The 12,984-nt window shown below is 51.1% G+C and overlaps 2 protein-coding genes across 13 annotated transcripts in view; one reads left to right on the forward strand and one right to left on the reverse strand.

The window, feature by feature from the left end:
- NOC2L (NOC2 like nucleolar associated transcriptional repressor) overlaps positions 1–7,740 on the forward strand; it is a 41,619-nt gene extending 33,879 nt beyond the window's left edge. Inside the window, exons 18-20 of one of the 3 annotated variants that reach the window (XM_071798385.1) lie at positions 543–683; positions 2,256–2,432; positions 6,239–7,740. In XM_071798385.1, coding sequence (XP_071654486.1) covers positions 543–683; positions 2,256–2,401 — 287 coding nt within the window. In that variant the 3' untranslated portion in view covers positions 2,402–2,432; positions 6,239–7,740. Of the gene's footprint in view, positions 1–542; positions 684–2,255; positions 2,647–5,906; positions 6,209–6,238 lie in introns of those variants that run through there. The other 2 variants (XM_071798384.1, XM_065854980.2) reach the window with 2 other exon arrangements.
- SAMD11 (sterile alpha motif domain containing 11) overlaps positions 4,082–12,984 on the reverse strand; it is a 169,239-nt gene continuing 160,336 nt past the window's right edge. For all 10 annotated transcript variants that reach the window (XM_071798379.1, XM_071798381.1, XM_065854975.2 and 7 more), the window contains 3 exons: positions 11,858–11,982; positions 7,811–7,921; positions 4,082–5,624 (listed from right to left, as the gene is read on the reverse strand). In XM_071798379.1, the coding sequence (XP_071654480.1) occupies positions 5,379–5,624; positions 7,811–7,921; positions 11,858–11,982 (482 nt within the window). In that variant the 3' untranslated portion in view covers positions 4,082–5,378. The remainder of the gene's footprint in view (positions 5,625–7,810; positions 7,922–11,857; positions 11,983–12,984) is intronic.

Below are 12,984 nucleotides of genomic sequence, written 5' to 3' on the forward strand. Positions count from 1 at the left end.
CAGAGTCTACCCCTGTTTTCAGTTACACAGAACCAGGGAGGGGTGGAGGTGGATGCAGCGTTTCTCAGTGCAAATAGCCACTCTCTGGCCTCAGCTTTGTGATTTATTCCTTCTCCTTTCTCACGCCTGTTCAGCAGACCCATTTCTTCTCATCGCGCTGTTCTGTCCGCCTCTCTGAGCAGGGCAGGCAGCTTCGTGACGGATGTTTGGGTGCTGGTGGTTGCTCCGTAAATACCGGGTAGCAGCAAATCCTGGGCTTTGGCAGTAAAACCCTGCTGTGGGCTTCCCAGGTGGTTTCTCTGACTGTGTCCTGGCATTCCAGGTGTTCTGAAATGGAACACATCCTTCTGGGCAAGGGGATGTGGTTTTTGGAGAACAAAAAGCAAATTTCCCATTTAGTGTGTGTGTGACAGTACTCCTGAGGATGGGTGTAGTGATAGCGGTGCTCTGCCCTGTTACCTGTATATAAATATATGTATATACTGCCTGCAGATGTGTGCTGCTCTTTATTGTTTCCATTCACATAGTAAAAATACTTGCAGGTAAAGCCAAAGCCAAGCGGGCATCAGACGACAGCTCAGAAGCAAGCAGCGAGGACTACGGCGAGGATGATGATGAAGAAGAAGGAAAGTACGAAATCGAGGAGGACGAGGAAGAATTGGAAGAAGACGGTGACTCCGATGGTGAGTTATTGCCAGCTCTGGGAACTGGAACCTCTTTGCATTTCGGGGGCTCCCTTACAAAGGAACCATCTCTTATTTTATTGTTGTGCTGCTGTCCCGAGCTGCAGGGACTTATACACACGCTGCGGACAGGGAGACCTGGCAGTTCTGCGTTTATATTGAGAGCGAAAGGGTTAAGGCCTTTGCCGGCCTTGCTCTAACAAGCCACCAGTCCCTTTCATCTCTTTTCAGGGGCCTCCTGCAGAGAGGCTCAAACAAACTCTTCAAGCGCAGCCCACCCCACAAAACCTGGTACAGAAACCTCGCTCGCGGGCTCTCCGCAGGTTACACAGCACGGGGTGCACTTCGCTCTCCATCCGAGCCGCGCCTGGGGTGCGAGGTGCTGCACAGCGTAACCCTTTAGTAGCTGCTTCTCAGCAGCTTCTCCCCGCTCGGTTTTGCCCGTGTCTGCCAAGTCTCACTGCAGCAGGAGCAGAGGGAAGCGGGGCCTGCCAGGAGCTCCGGCTGCCCTGGTGTTGCTTTGCTGGGTTTTGTGAGCCGCTTGCTTAGTCCCTGTATTAAAGGGCTCTGCAGCTCCACATGCCACCGGGTGTGATGTTTGGTTGTGGGGAGCAGCCACAAAAGCTCCTGTGTGCAGGTTTTCTTTACTAGTTTGGGGAGCGGGGAGAACAGGAAGGGGGAAGGAGTCCAAGTGAGAGCAAAATGTGACGGATTTAGTGTGGCAGATGGCTGCGGCTTGGCACGCACACCCAAACCTCGGCGCCGAGAATAGACGGGTATTTGATGCGTGTTCTGACAATGCTGTAAAGGGTAAAGAGGGAGCGTTTTCCCTCTCTGCCTACTGCAGTGCTCAGACGAGCTGAGGGAAAAGCACCTTTCGGTGGTGTCTGGGGAGCGGGAGCTCTGTGGTCCTGATGTTCTGCTGTCACCAGCGCGGGTTTGAAAGACGTGAACTGCACTGAGCGTCCAGTGGGGCTGATGTGGCAGCTGATCCAGGGGTTGCTGAGCAGGGACCGCCGTGTCCTGAGGGGTTGTGGGCACAAAACCGGAGGTGGGAATTGGTGCTGAGCAGGTGCTTTGGTGGTAGAGCCTAAGAAGGACTGGCTGCAGGGCCCCCTTTGGAAACAGGGTGTAGGAAACTCAAGCCGCACTTGAGGGAAGGGCACTGGGAATGGGGATGTGCACAGCCCCTAGAAACCCATTCCAAAAGGAGGGAGTTGGGCTGGTTTTGCGTTTGGGAGCCCTATGGTTACCTGTCAGCTCTCTGGAAGACCGACCTGAGCCGTGAGGCCAAAAATTTGGAGGTTCTGCCTGTCCCCTGCTCCCAGTTCTTATTTTTTTAGATTATTTTGCGTTTGTGCCTCAGGCACCACAGTCAGTTCATTCTCTCCTATCTCCGGGTGCTTCAGAGCCAGCGCTGCACCGAGCGCTCTCCTCCCGCTATCTGGGAGCTGCAGCGGCGCCAATCAATTAATGAGTGTCTGGGATTAATTAGCAAGGAGCTGTCTCGACTCGCCTCACTCTCGCTCCCGGTAAAGCAGGATTTACACCTCTCGCTCTTTCCACCCGCAGAGGAAGGCGAGGAAGCCGCCCGGGCTCCCCAGGGGCCGCGGAAGCAGAGGAGCCGCCCTCGCGGGATGTCACGCTCCGACCTCCAGCAGCTCGCCCAAGGAGAAGAGGATGTTGTGGAGGACTTGGCTTTCTCTGACGATGACTGAGCGCCCTCCAGGCTCATCCTGGACAGAGCTGGTAAGAGCCGGGGGGCACGGGGAGCGGGAGCCACCCCAGGTGCCACCAAGGACTTTCTCAGTGACGCAGCAGAGACGCTACTTGGACTTCTAAGCTTTTTCTACCGGTTATGTGTTTTTTTATAACAGTAAAATTGTGTTCTCGTCAAAGCCAGTAAAAGTGCTCAGCATAGGTAATAAAAAGCCCTCATTAAAATCTCCTGCTTTAAACAGCACAGGGTTCAGTTTCAGCTGATCAAGGTGTGACGGATGCTCTCAGACATAAACCATTGACCAAGTTTGGGGCTAAGTTTGGATCCAGCCGCACCCGGGCTCCTCCCTGAGGAGATTAGAAAGCAAGGGGGTCCATTCTGAACCTTGAGACTCAACAGGAGGGCCTCCCGCTGCCCTTTCACATCCCCTGTCCCCAGATCACGCTAAAACAACTCTCACCCAATTTTCTTGGCACATTTCTTCCACGCAGTGACAGGTCCTCACACCAGGGCAAGATGCTGCTTCTAAAAACAACCTTTTCCCCTTTGATTTTGTTTTAAAGTTGTGTTTTCAGGGAGTCGGAAGCAGCGCAGCTCAGATACAAACCCAACCAGACGTGCTGCAGCCTGGCCCGTGCTCCTCTCACCCACCTCTTAAGTGATGGCACCGGGTGGGTGTACGGAGGGAATTAATTGTGCTCCTCCTGTCCTGCTTCCAGCCATCGGTCGTTACCGCTCAGGTAATTAGCGCTGGAGTGCAGCATTGTGGGGCGTTCGCTTCACTCAGAGTTGGTCTTTAGTGGCGGAGTTTCTTTTTCCCTTTTGCATTTCGTTTTTGCAGCTGCCGTAGGTACCAGACCTGCCCTTCCGAGACGCGCACCCAGGTGCCCTCTGTCCTATCACAAGCGGGGACTAACCCCAGAAATTAGCGATTTGGGGTTTATTATTAAACATTATTATTATTTTTATTATTTATCATTTATAATCATTTATATACAAATACGTAAGTACATAGATATGCAGACATAGATGTGCATTTTTAATATATATAAAAATGATTATAAATGATAAATACACATATGTATTTCTGCAATTATTATATAATATGCAATATAGAAGAGAGTAAGATATTATGTAGATTATGTATCATGAGTACTATACATGTTATATATTGTATAAGTGATATATATATGCATATATAAGATATATTTATTCTGTTAATATATCTTATAGATATTATGTAATATATATTAATATACTCTATTAATATATAGTACATATAATATTTAATATATTAATGTAGTATAGATATTTATTTTATATTTTATTAACATATATTATATATAATATTTAAATGATAATCATTTGTAGCCCACGCAGAGTGGGACAAAGCACCTGCTGCTTGTCTTACACAAGGGATGTGGCTCCAATAGGAGAATTTTAAGGCCCTAACTGTAAGAAAAACATCTTCACTTACCTTTTTATCCCAAAGAGGAAGGAGCTGCTTTTCCTCCTTGCTCCACCTCAGCTGGGCGAGGTTCCCTCTGCTTTTGGGCCGGAAATGCAGCAGCTGCGATGGCCCCAGAGCCCCCCCAGGGTGGTCCCGTGTACACCCGGGGAAGGGAAAGAGACTTCTGGGGTAAAACCACGTGCAAGGAGCTCAGGACACCAGGGACCATTTGTAAATTAAGTGTTTTTCTTTTTTATTTAAATCGATTGCTGGAAAGCATTTTTATTGTGATGTGATGGATAATGACTTTTTTTCTTTTTTTTTTTCCTTTTTTTTTTACAATATAAAGAAGCTAATGTACCACCAAGCTATTTTTGTAAGAAAAACGGTAGCACGTGCAACATTAAACAAAAAAAAACGGGTTGGGGGGGAAAGAGAGAGAGAAAAGTACCACGTGTGATTGTTGTTCACAACTGTACAAGTCACAGGAGGTCACCCCAGGAGTTACCATCATTCACAGTAGTAAAAACTCTACCCATAGGTTGTAGGCCGAACCCCCCACATCCCTCCCCGTGCTCGGGGAACGCGCAGGAACCGGCTCGTCCGCAGCCCCGAATGTGCAACTGCATCCACCTCTGTACCAAGGCTGGAGAGAACAAAACCAACCCTACCAACATCAACAAAAATTAATTAAAAACCACCCTAAACGTAGAAATGAGTCTGTTGTACACGGGAAGGAGGGAGGGGGCCTGAGCCCCTTATCCTGCCCACGCACACGCTCCTTCCTTCTTCTCTTTAAAACAAAATAGCGAATGAAAATAAAGCAGAACACTGCAGGGCCGGAGCGCGGGCAGAGTCCGTCCTGCGTGCGGGACAGCGCGGAGCCGCCTCCGCCCTCCGTACCATCCACACCACGTAAACATGGACCCGAACTTGCCTTGTTTTTCATCTTTTTTTGTTTTTGTCTGTCTTTGGTATTGTTTTAAAAGTTGCTAGAGATGCATAGACACCTGACTGAGGAACTGAGAACAGTTTCCAGGGAGGAGGAGATACTCGGGAAGGTGGTTGGTTGCGTTTCTGATGGTTTTTTTTGCTCGGGGTGCTCAGTACCGTTGGAGGCGCGGTGCCCGGTCCCCTTCCCTGCTCACAGTCGCACCCAGAAGTTCCTGAAATCCGTGTTTCTCGCAGAAAAGCGTTTTCTCCCATCCACGGCTCCGCATCTCGGGGAGCGCGACGGGGCGTGAAAGGGAACGGGGATGTTGCCGCCATCCTCCAGAATGAATCGTCTTTCTCTTTGCTTGCGCCGTCTCAGTACATCTTTGGATAGTTTTCTTTCCTTCCCTTTATAGTTTTTTTTTTAAAACAAAAAGCAAATGCATCCAGAAGTAAAATACAAACCCCCTCCCTTCCTCACTCCGCTGCCTGCGCTGCCCGGGGAGGCTCCTCCGCTCTCTCAACCGCGTTGTTACCTCCCGTCCGTTGCGCCCAAGCTCAGTCCAGACGCGGCCCGCGAGCCGTCCCGCGGTTACGAGGGCGGTTTGGCGGCGTCGCTGATGCCGGCGATGATGGAGGGGTTCCCGTTCTCCTGCTTGGGCGACACGCGGCTGGCGGAGGGGAGGCCGCCGAACGGGGAGGCCACGCTGCCCGTGGACGACGGTCGCAGCTCGGCCGCCGCCACCTCCCGCTCCGGGGGCCGCAAACCGGGCGGCTGCAGCGGGAACGCCATGGGGAACCCCGCCATGTACAGCACTCGGCCCACCCGCTTGGCAACCTGTGGAAATAATGTTAAATAAAATAAATACGGGGGCAAAAAAGGGATGAGAGTGTGCAGAGTCTTCAGCCCAGGTTCTGTACTCCGGAGTACAATTTAACAGTATTCCCTAAAAATAAAAGTTTCAGAAGAAATATGAGGCCTTGGTACTTTAAATGTGTTTTAAACTTCAATGATTGTTTGCTGCTGCCCTTATCTACAGCCACACTGAATAAAGCTACAGCTAAATGGAAAGATAAATGTATTCACGAGGTGTTAATGTCCAGATCTCATTATTTGCAGCCTCTTGGAGAAAGCAAAAGTCACGGCAAGGAGTGCTATGCCAGAAACTGGTTTCTTGACCAACAGTGTTGCTTCAGCCCGTGATGAACTGGTTCAGAGCAAAGTACAACCTTGGAATTAAGAGCAACCATTCCAAATCCACCAAAAAAACCCATACCACCCCCTTGGTGACTCACCAGGGCAGGTTCCTCCTCTCTATCTAAGGGGCGCTCTGTTCGCAGTAGCGATCTCAGCTCTGTTTTATTTGCAGCTGGAGCTGCAAGCTCTGCCCTCGCTCACATCTCAAGATAAAGATGTGCTGGATTGCAGCTCAATAATATCTCCATTTACAGGCCGGCTGCTGTGAACTGCTCAGGAAACCGTAACCCGCAGCCTCGGCGCCCACCAGAACTGCAGCCCATTCGCCTCCCAGCGAGGGCCAAAGGCCCCAAGACTTCCCAGCACCTCCGCAGCTGGTTCGCATTTGCGCTGAAACAAAACCACGGGCTTGTGTTCCAACCAGACAACCGCGCCATTATTCAGCAACATCGGGACTCCGCGCCCCACAACCCGGCCTTATTATAGAGCTTTAAACACTAGTGATTAAATCGAAGCAGGGTTTTTCTTGTTTCAGCTCATATCTCATAATTCCACCCCCCCCCCCCCAGTACCAAATCCGATCTAAGAATGTCTGTGAGCTATTCGGTGTTCCCTAAGAAACATGAGAGTTTTATTTCCTAGTGAATTGACCCACAGGGAACACTTGCCCACAGAACCTTTTTATTAGACCCCTCATAAACAGTGAGGGCTGGAGGGAAAGCAGTAAAGCTGCTCTTATTGTTTTAACATAATGTAACAAATGCATAGTTTGTGGTTCCAAAGAATGTTTAGCAATACCATGATAGGTGCTTTATATCTATAAATAAATGCATATATATATAAATACACACATGCCAGAATAGTGACTGTGTGTGCGACCCATGTCATAGCTATTTGTGTGACATAATCCCTCAGGGAATAGAAGCGAACAGCCTGTTCTTGACATGTGTCAGAAACTATTTTATGATTATTAACTGGAAAAAAAAAGAAAAGAAAACCTAATGAAGATGTTCTGAGATCGGGGTCCAACCCAGGGGAGGTGGAAGCAACCGAACACGAAGTCCCCGTGACCACCGGCTCGGGAGGGCAGAGCAGCAAAGCAATGTGAGGAAGCCAAACCTCTACAAGTAGAGACTTGGGAGCCAAGTCACAAAAGGGGAAAAAAAGAAGCGATTTTGAGATGGAGAAACATTTCTATAAGGGCACAACAGCAAACCAGAGTCCCCTAAAAGAGGGAACTTGGCTAAATCAACAGAGGCAAATAGGATTTCTACTCCCAGTGTATTGAAATCCCAGTGACCAGCACAAGTGGGGCTGGGGTGGCCCAGCCCATCAGCAAACCAGGGAGCTGTGACCAGTGACACAGAGAAATGGCACCGAGGGCTATTAGCGGCACAGCGGAGAAGGGAAAGAGCTGGTCCATTACTCGCTGGGGAGGGAAAGTCATCAACAGATGATGCTGAGATGCATTAAATGCATTTGTGCTTCAAGCCTCGCTACAAAGAACGGCCGGGAGCTGGCGAGGAAAACGAGCAGCAAAAGGACTTGGATCCAGTCTAGAAAAAAGGGCGCAACTGGTTCCTGAGGTGGCTTTACCCTGCTCTTTAAGTACTTTGGGATGGCGATTTTTAGGTTTGGCTGATTTGTTCTGTGACCGGCTCCAGATAAAGTACAGAACATTTTGGAGAAGAGATCAAGCTTTCTTGAAACCAGTATTACCAATAAATAAACAATTATTGCTTAATAATTCAATAAACCGCGTCTCTCAACAGCCTTATTCCAGCCAGGGACAACTTCAACCCGCACCACATAGGAAACGTTCCTACCTGTGACCTGATCTTGAGCGCGGGCCCCAGTTTCAGCCCCATGTTGTTCAGTAAGTGCTCCTCGGTCAGGAGGGGCAGCGTCTCCCCGTCGATCGCCTGCTCGCGGAAAACCTGCGGGAACAGAGCCAGCGAGGTCAGGACACAAAGGGCCGAACGCCAACTGGTGAAGCGGGCCCGCTTATTAACAATAAAATAGAAATTAATACGAAAACACAGGAGGTTTATACAATCCTGTATCCACAGCTGGGAGCCAACACGTAAAAAGGAGACGTGGGAATGTGAATTAGGGCTGGTTGGGTCAGTTTGGGTAAATCCTTTTCTTTTAAATGCTGGGATGGGGATTTTTTCATGAGCAACCGAAACAGCTCATCTAAACGCACCATGATGAGAACAGATGTGAGAAAGGAGACTGAGGTGCCCAGGGCCCTGTCCCAACTCCAAAAAGGGCAGAAAACACAGAGGAAAAGAATCTACATTGTGGCAAATCCCAGGTCACTCACACTGGTGTGGACATTTGGAAAAAGCAGACCCGAGCAGCCTTCGAAAGCATTTGCAGCCTTCTGTGAGCAACTGAAAAGGAGCAACTGGCTCGTTCCTGCATTTCCTTCTCAAAGCCGCTCATTTCCCACAGAGTCTCCAGGAAAACACACACACAGGTCTGTGGAGCAACCTGCACGTTCGATGGATTCACGTGCAACACACCTTTTACATCTTCGCGTTCCTCCTTCGCCTGTCATTTATCACAACCCTTCCTAGAACACGGCAGCTGGAGCAGCCCCTGCCTTTTTCCCCAACACTTTTAGCAACCTGGACTAATCCATGTTGCAGTGCCATTAAACGTGGCATTTCAACAGTTCCCATTAACACCCCAGAGTCTCTTACCCCTTCCCCCTTAGTTGGGTGAAGCACAACCCGGTGATCTCCGAAACAACACCAGGGCCGTATGTAAGACTATGATATCATCTTATAAAATATCACTTTGATACGAACGCATTCTAATACACCCAGCCACGCAAAACTGTGCTGTTTTAACACATTCTTAAGGACACAAAAAAATTACCTTGTTTTGCCTCTATCTGTTTCAAATGACAGGGTCACGCAAGAGTTTTCCACCTAATATGTACCGTGTTACAAAGGTTAAGGTCTGGATACGTCGCCTTATTGCTCCATTCTTCATACCCCGAGCAGGGCTGCGCTCGCACCGGCCTCCCCTGGGTGTTTATTCTGGATGTACAGGCTCAATACGTCACGAGTAAAGTGCCATCATTTGGCAATTCAGCCGGCGGGTCCTGGGGATGTCACTCAGCTCCCTGGTTTGCTTACTAAACCAAACCTCCCTTTTTTGCTTTAACACCCCAGCTCATACTGGATTCTTGCCCAAATGAACGGGCTGTGGGGCCTGATCCTGCCTCTCTGTACCACGGCTCCCGCACAGCACCGTTATCACTAAACACTGCGGCAATGGAGGAGGTTTCACTGCCACAGCTGCTGTCTCGGTGGCCCCGAGCCGTCCCTTCCCTGGCTGCTGGAGCCAAGGCAGCTGAGCTCTGCGAGTGCTCTTCACTGCCGGACTCCACCAGCAAAGCTGCTCGTGTGCAGCGTGTGTTTCTGCTCTTCGACCCAGCAAAACTTACCACACCGATCTCTTTTCCTTCCTCTGAAGCCAACGTGGCTGGGAGCCAAAATCCTCCCTTTGCTTGGCGCTAAAACCCTCACAAAAAGCCTTAAATTGCAAAAAGCATCCCCTTGGGTGTCCCGCGGGTCTCGATCCGCAGCAGACAAAGCTGAATGTTGTCAGGGGCTGAAGGCAGGAATGGCAACTCTTGTTTTGCGCCAGTTCTCCTGTTGGTTGAAGCGCATTTCTGAGCGCAGCGTCCCACCAAACCCTGGCTGGTTTTGCGGCGGGAGCGGCACCAGACCCCCCGGCAGCCGCGGGTTCGGAGAGCACAGCGCACGGCTCCGAGAACAGAGCTGGGTCGCCCTTCAACGCTGGCGTTTTCACATACTGAAAAACCTCTTACGCATAAAAACGCCTCATCCCCTAAGCCACGTGCTCCCCACGTAATGCAGCCCAGCAAAGCCACAACGAGGGGCTGTTTACAGCGGCTCCCGTGAGCGTAGAACATTTTGTTTGCAATGCACTGATTGCTGAAGCTCTATCTCCACGAGCTATTGATCTCTTTACACCGGGAGCTGGCACACAAGGTGTAAACGGATGATCCTTCTGCAAGGTGTTAAACATTTCTGCACGTTTCCTACCGGTCTCACTCAGAAGCTTCCAGGCAACTCTGGTTTTCATTCCCCAGCGCAGGAATGCAAACTGCAATGGGTTTTGGGTTTAGAGCCTTTTGCTTGAGCCCTGTGCAACACGCAGTGCGGCTCACACACGTACTCCTGAGCCCCGGACCATCCTCACTAAACCCAGCTCTACAGCTCAGATCTGATGCTTCTCCCATCAACGTCCATCCATCCACCATCTTTTTTGAACCAGTTTCCTTTCCCTCCCTCTCTCCGTAATCAGAAATGGACCCTTCTGTCCACACATCGTCACCCTGATCCAGCCCCAGGCGCAACCCAAATCGCAGCCGTTCCTCTTGGGGAACGTCACCTGCTCCCCATCCCCGTCACGAGCATTCACTTCCTAAACGCTGCCTCTCGCATGCACAGCAGTTTGCTCCAAAGCAGCACTGGTTTTACAGGTGGTTTTAACAAAGCATGTTGTGATGGGATTAACATCATGGTTAGGGGGCAGGAAGGACAGATTTTAGACTGAAAGCACATTATCCCGTCACCTGAGCAAGAAGAGGGAGGTGTGGGGTAATTCCAGGTTTCCCCATCCCCTCTGGACGGATGCAAAAACGCGCCTTTCCCACAGCACACGACCAAATCAATATAACCTAAAAGGAATCACATCCCAGACCGCTCTCCTCACCGCCATCCCAGCAGAAGTGGGTGCTGAGCTTTACCCTGCCCAAAACGGGTGGGTTTGGGGACGAGTTCTGGGAGAGGACATGTCCCTAATGCCAACTCACAGACAGCGAGGGCCAAAGGGGGAGAGCAGGTAGATTTTTAGGGAGCAGATTTCAGGCTGGATGTGCCAGCACGGCTGTGCGCTCCACAGCTCTGAGCAGGGAAGCTCCTCCCCTGAATCCACGTGTCTGCAGAGCTCCACTCGGCTCTCAAGTCCTGTTCTCAGCCTCCCATGCGTCTGCTGAAAGGCCGGGCTGTCCTGAGCTCTGGCCCTTTGCCTCTCTCTCTGCTGCTCCCCGTCCCTCCCCAGGGCACACCGCATCCCCTCCGCAGAGCTGCCCCAGACAGCGATCCGTGCCTTCGCCCTTCTCAATGGGGCATTTATCACAGGCTCTAGCAGATGCGGAAGCCAAAAACACAGGGTTGATTTTCACACTGCACCTCACGACCTCACACTGAGCAGCCTGTACGAAGTCCCCAGTACCGGTGGATGCTTCAACTCTGCTATAACGAGCTTAAAAATCACGATCGCCATCACTCTGCAGCGTACACACGCAGGTCGCTCCGATGTTTGCACGGGGAGGGTCTCTCGCAGCCCCGCTCGGCCCCGCGATGCTCTGGGTGCAGAATGCGGCACCTTCTGCCAGGCTGGTTGGTACCATGAGCTTCCACCCCAATGCAGGGAGCACCCACAGCTCATCCTTCCGTACAGCTGCTCCACACAAACCAGAGCACAGGGCAGCTCCGAAACCCTGAGCTGGACAGCGAGATGTGACGCTAAGAGCCACTAAACATCAACTCAGACGCTCACTGACCTTGCCCCTGCTCCCATCAGATTCTGTCCTTATTGCTCCCCATCTGCACACACCTTCTCAGGGTGTTCACTGGCAGCAAGTAACTATTTAGAAATTCATCAGAAAAAGAAAACATAAATAAAATCTTCATGCCCTGCAGGGCCCTGAGACAGAGCTGCTGGGAGGGACAGTGCAATAACACAAGCACGGACGGGAGGGAGAAAACGGGCTTGCGGGGAGAACGTCCCTCCCGTGATGTTCTCGAGGCTGTGAGCGCACTCACCTGAGTGTACTCGGTGCAGCCGGCCAGGCTGGACACGAAGCTGCAGACGTCCTCCACCGTCCACTTGCTGATGTCCTCCAGCGCGGGGCTCTCCTCGCCGTCCAGAAACAGACCTCCCATGGTGCCTGCAGCCGTGGGGAGGAGAGGAGAAACAAACATAAATCATTAAAATCCCACACGGACAACAACCAGCCTGCAATCGGAATATTTTTCTCTAGCCACACATTCATCTTTAATGACCTGTCAATTAAAGCACTGGGCAGGGTCAATTCATAGGCCTCTTCCTCCTGGAGGTCTCCAGCTTAGAAAGGGGGGCAGGGGAAAGGAAAAATCCCAGTTAATGCATTTCATGTGTTTAATGTTCTTCAGCTGAGGGGAAGAAATGGGGGGGAGGGGAGAGAAAATACAAAAACCCCTAAAAACCCTGAAGGAGTGTTTCTCCGCACGCACCGCAAAGCGGAAAACTCTGCCTGCCCTGTGGGTTTCTTCCCCCAACCCTTCTCCGGGCTACGTGCTCCGAATGACAACGGGCTCCGGCACCTCTCCCTGGGGGCCCGGCGCCTCGCTGAGTGTGAGCCGCCGGAGAACCTCTTGCTCTTTGAAAGTGTTCATTTTCATTCCGAATATCCATGGGATGGGGCTGCCCAACACAGCCGCGGGGCCGGGCATCGCTCCGGCTGATGGGTGACGGGTGACCCCCCGGCCCCGCCGCCCTCAGGGACAGCACGGCTCAGGTTCAAGCCGATGTGTCAATTCTCCGAAACGCAACAGCGGTTCAGGTCCCAGCCCTGTCAGGGAGACGGAGGTGATGGGATCCAAAAGGGCCCCCAGCGTCGCCGGTGCCTGACAGCAGAGAAAACCGGACGGGAGGCGAGGGAGGAGAGGCACAGAGAATAAGGAATGGCAAGAGAAACGCCAGCCAGGTGACCTGTACCGAACATAGTGTGTAAAGAAAAACACAGAAACAAGAAAAGAAGGAACCCGGCTCCAGAAAACACCAGTTTGGAAAAGAAAGGGATTGTTAACCTCTAGAACTCTTGCTGCAGGATGTCACTGAGACCAAGAGGACATCCATAGGGATGTGAACATTCACGATTACAGTGTGTAGAGAAGGGGTGTATGAGGGG

Source organism: Patagioenas fasciata, chromosome 23 (assembly GCF_037038585.1).
Source record: "Patagioenas fasciata isolate bPatFas1 chromosome 23, bPatFas1.hap1, whole genome shotgun sequence".
In the NCBI taxonomy this organism is placed as follows: domain Eukaryota; kingdom Metazoa; phylum Chordata; class Aves; order Columbiformes; family Columbidae; genus Patagioenas; species Patagioenas fasciata.